At 44.5% G+C, this 5,016-nt stretch overlaps 1 protein-coding gene across 1 annotated transcript; it reads left to right on the forward strand.

The window, feature by feature from the left end:
- The first annotated feature begins 1,728 nt into the window (after positions 1-1,728).
- On the forward strand, positions 1,729-4,562 carry LOC310695895 (uncharacterized protein). The gene is made up of 2 exons (XM_083480833.1): positions 1,729-3,154; positions 4,252-4,562. Exons 1-2 carry the CDS (start codon positions 1,817-1,819, stop codon positions 4,261-4,263), a joined length of 1,350 nt encoding a protein of 449 aa, XP_083336959.1. The 5' UTR covers positions 1,729-1,816; the 3' UTR covers positions 4,264-4,562.
- Positions 4,563-5,016: the final 454 nt, after the last annotated feature.

Raw genomic sequence — 5,016 nt, forward strand, 5'->3', positions numbered from 1 at the left:
TAGGCTTTTAAATTCTTGCTGCAGCCACTGCAGAGATGTGGGTGGGGCTCAGCTTTTTATTTTATTTTATCTTTTTATCTTCTCGAGCCAAAGGATAAAGGTACCGTATTTAAGGATGGAGCCATCTGCCTCCCCTCCCAATTAGTTAGAGAGCTGCTGGTTTGAAAATAATACATGACTGCTTTAAATACATTTATGTAGATGAACCAAGGGAAAAAGACACAATTTTAATTAGAGTTAAAACATTTTCACTCTCTTTCCAGTTTGCTTGATGAAGCTGAAATTTAAATGGCCCCATTTACAAGACAAGGCTTCCAACAGATCATACAAATATGCCATATAAATGTCACCTGGCACATGAACTGCAGTCAACAAGCAAGAAACCATAAAGACGGCGGGAGATTTCCCCCTAGTAAGAGCTCTGAGGACTTTCAAAAGCCTGTCGCGAATGAGACAAAAGCTTTAGAAGCCCCCAAATCCTCTCATACAGATCAGTGACTGAGCCAGAGAAGAGCCCTCCGCTTCAATGCACTCTTCCTCACAAATCCTTGCTATCCCTCTCTCCTGGTCCCACCTGTGTTTTGCACCCTGACACTCTGCTACCTAGCAGGGGTCTTGCCTTCCATGAGTGCACAATTTATGTACACAATACCTGAACGGCATAAATTGACAAGTGTTCACACAAACACATGAATAAGCTTGTGCCTGTTTTCAGTGTAATTCATGAACAAGCCTATTGTGTTTCCTGAGCAGGAGGGAGGCTCCACCTGTGACACTTGTGCTGATTCTGTGGCTGGACAGAAAGAGGAAAGAGAAGGCAGAGCGGAGGCCGGCAGCAAGGGCTTTTACTGACGGGAATGGGCAAGGACATTAAATAAGTGTGTGAAACTGAAACAATCATTTACCTTGATTGCAATAAGGTATCAAAGAGTTCAAACTATTTCACACTGCCTGGGGCAAGTGAGAGGGAGGAAAGAGACGATGCATGCATTTCAGAGACTAGAGGGAGGAGAGCAAAGGGTTGAAGATCTTGAAGGAAGGCACAGATTTATGAGATGCTCAGATTCCTGATCACATGAATATTTATTCTCCCAGTCTCAGTAATGCAGCAGTCGTAAAAGTTCCTATTTCTTTGCATCTCAGTGCTAACGAGATCCTTTATCGCTGAGGCCAATAGGGCAGTTTTGATGCACCATGCACACGTTTCCGTATAAGTCGGTGTGAGCATCTTAGGACATACCCATTGGCTGCACATAAGCCAAGGCAATGAGTTCGGAAACAACAGAGAAATGCCTTCCAGACTGAATGGCTCTGGCGTTGTCAATAAAAACTTAATTTTGCAAGAAATTAAAGCAGAGGATGGCGTATAGTCTTGCAGGGCAAAAGTCGTGCCGAGTGTATTCTATGCCAAAATTAATAAATAATTTGAAAATCCGCATGAGGAAACAGTGTATTCTGCAGCCTATATATATTGTGCACATCAAGCAAGATTTGTATCATTTCTCTTTAATTTTTTCCATATTTTTCATTTATAACAAACATTTCAACAAATAAATTAAAACAATTCTCACATATTGAACTTTGACTTCCCTCCTCCTCTTTCAGCAGTTCCACAAATATACCCTCTTTTTTCTGCATATCCCAATTAACCATTCATTCATTTCCTCATCTATTTCATATGTTTTAAAAACTGCAAGTTTTTAAAGAAATCCTGCTAATCCTGTTACAGTGTGAACAAGCTGTAAGAGCTGATTATTTTCGCCCAGATAACGTTCCTGTGGGAGTAGCCAGGCCACCGGGCTCTCCATGGATTACTATGCCTCCAGGGAGGAGGCGAAGGCGGCGTAGAGACAGGAGGCAAAAGCGGGGTTGTCGGGCTGGCGTCCTGGTAAGATTGCAGAGGAGTCCATCTAAACCACCGCTCCCTAGCATATTTCTTGCTAATGTGAGATCTCTTACCAACAAGATGGACGAATTGAGGCTGCAGGCAGCAAAAAACAGCCTTGTAAAAGATTGCTGCGTTTTATTTGTCATTGAGACATGGCTTCAACCGTCCATACCAGACACAGCTATTCAGTTGGAAGGCTGTGCGGTACATCGTCATGACCGAGGCATGGACTTCGGAAAAACCAAAGGAGGGGGGCTGTGTGTATATGTGAACAAATGCTGGTCCAATAATTCGAAGACTGTGGGCAGTCACTGTTCACCGGATTTGGAATATGTGGCTGTTAAATGTAGACCAGCCTATCTCCCTAGGGAGTTCACAGCTGTTATGTTAACTGGTGTGTACGTGCCACCAGATGCCAATGCCAACTTGGCTTTGGGATGCCTGCAGGACCTTATCAGCAGCCAGCAAGACAAGTATCCTGAAGCTGTGCACATCATTGCGGGAGACTTCAACCATGTTGAACTTAAAACAGTGCTCCCAACGCTCTATCAGCATGTGAAATGTCCCACAAGAGGGGACAAGACACTGGATAAAGTTTATTCGAATGTAAATCACGGCTATAGGGCTTTACAGCTGCCACACTTGGGCCAGTCCGACCATATGTCTCTGTTCCTGGTACCAGCATATATCCCACTCAGGAAACGGGCTCCCACAATATTAAAATCTGTTAAAATCTGGCCTGAAGGTGCTATTCACCAGCTGCAGGACTGTTTTGAGAGAACCAATTGGGATATTTTCGATAGTTCAGACCTGGAGGAGCACACGGCGGCAGTTCTGTGCTATATCAATCACTGCACAGACACTGTCACAGTAAATAAATCCATCCGGTTTTATCCTAATCAAAAACCCTGGATGAATGGAGAGGTCCAGTGCCTGCTGCGGGAAAGGAACAGGGCTTTCAGGTCAGGCGAGGTGCAGCTTTACAGTGTAGCAAGAGCAAACTTGAGGAGGGGTATTCGACGGGCAAAATTGGATTATAGGCTGAGGATTGAGGATAATTTAAGGAGCAACAACACAAGACAGATGTGGCAGGGGATTCAGCATATTACCAACTACAAACCTAACCTTGGTGCTGTCGACGGTGACCCCTTGCTGGCAGAGGAGCTTAACCTCTTCTTTGCTCGCTTCGAGAAGGAGCCACCTGAGACGCCGGTATTACAGCCACCAGCCCATAGGGGCCCCTCATTCACGGTAGAGGAACATGAGGTGAGACAGGCTTTGAGGATGGCGAATCCGAGGAAGGCGGCTGGACCTGATGGCATCACTGGAAAGGTGTTGAAGGGCTGTGCGGATCAGCTGGCGAGGGTCTTTACTAAGATCTTCAATAAGTCCTTACACCAGTCTATTGTCCCACCCTGCCTGAAGTCGTCAACTATTGTCCCTCTGCCTAAAAAATCCACAATCAGTAGTTTGAATGACTATAGACCAGTTGCACTGACTCCAATCATCATGAAGTGTTTTGAGAAACTGGTGCGCCGTCACATTATTTCCTGTCTTCCATCAACTTTTGACAACTACCAGTTTGCATACAGAGCAAATAGATCCACAGAAGACGCCATCAATACCACTCTCCATGCTGCTCTGTCCCATCTGGAGCAGCCGGGGAGTTATGTGAGGCTGCTGTTTGTGGATTTTAGCTCTGCTTTTAACACTATCCTCCCCCATAGACTGGTGTCCAAGCTAGAGGCGATTGGACTCTCCAACTCCACCTGTCTCTGGGTTTTGGATTTTTTGTCAGAACGTTCCCAGAGGGTTAGAGTAGGGTCACACATGTCCACAGCCCTTAGCCTTAACACCGGCTCACCACAGGGTTGTGTGTTGAGTCCCCTGCTCTACACTCTCTATACGTATGACTGTACAGCCATCTATTCCAGCAACAAAATCATCAAGTTTGCTGATGACACTACGGTGGTAGGGCTCATTTCAGGAGGGGATGAGTCCGCCTATCGGGACGAGGTGGAGCGGCTCTATGTTTGGTGTGGAGAGAACAATCTGGCTCTTAATACGGCTAAGACCAAGGAATTGGTGGTGGATTACAGGGAAAAAAAGGCGGACATTCAGCCCTTGTATATCAACGGGGAACGGGTGGAGAGGGTGGCGGAATTCAGGTTTTTGGGAGTAGCTATCGATCAGGGCATGACTTGGAGCGCACATACCACTGCTCTGGTGAAGAAGGCCCAGCAGAGAATTTATTTCCTCAGACTTTTAAAGAAGAACAATCTGAGTGAGAGACTGCTGGTGTCCTTCTACCGAGGCTCCATAGAGAGCATTCTTACATACTGTATTTGTGCTTGGTTCTCCAGTTGTACAGCTAGGGAGAGGAAGGTGCTCCAGAAGGTCATAACCACAGCCCAAAAGATTATTGGTCATCCTCTCCCATCTTTGGAAGAACTATACGGTTCCCGTTGTCTTAGGAAAGCAAATAACATCCTGCAGGATTCATCTCACCCGGGACACTGTCTGTTTGCACTACTGCCTTCTGGCAGGAGATATAGAAACATCAAGTCAAAGACAAATAGACTGAAAAACAGTTTCTATCCAAGAGCTGTGGCCTTTTTGAATGCTGTAACTCGATAGTGTGACCTGGGAGTTTGATGGGTGTGGTGTGGGTGTGGCTGGAATGTGGTTTGTTTGGTTGTTGTTGTTGTTGTTTTGCTTTTGTTGTCTTAAGGGATGGCATCCAATTTCGTTGCACTTTGTGCAATGTTGCACTTGTGTAATGACAATAAAGAATCTATTCTATTCTATTCTATTCTATTCTATTCTATTCTATTCTATTCTAATGTCTTAATTTGTTTGCAATTGGTTTGTAAATATTCAATAAACAATTTCCATTCCTTAGTAAAAAGTATGTTGCCTTGATTTCTTATTCTTCCAGTAAGTTTTGCCATTTCTGCATAGTCCATTAATTTCTGTAGCTATTCTTCTTTCGTCAGGACTTCTTCTTTCCATTTTGGGGGGAATATAATTCTTTCAGCAGTGGTTGCATACATAAATAAATTTCTATATTGTCTAGGTAACTCTGACCCCATAATTACTAAGAGAAAAGTTTCTGGGGTTGTTGTTTT

Source organism: Podarcis liolepis, assembly GCF_965112155.1.
Source record: "Podarcis liolepis genome assembly, chromosome: 16".
Taxonomy (NCBI): Eukaryota; Metazoa; Chordata; class Lepidosauria; order Squamata; family Lacertidae; genus Podarcis; species Podarcis liolepis.

Bases quoted from the DNA above. Each gene is read 5' to 3' on its own strand.
- LOC310695895 (XM_083480833.1), top strand. From the start codon at position 1,817: ATGCCTCCAGGGAGGAGGCGAAGGCGGCGTAGAGACAGGAGGCAAAAG.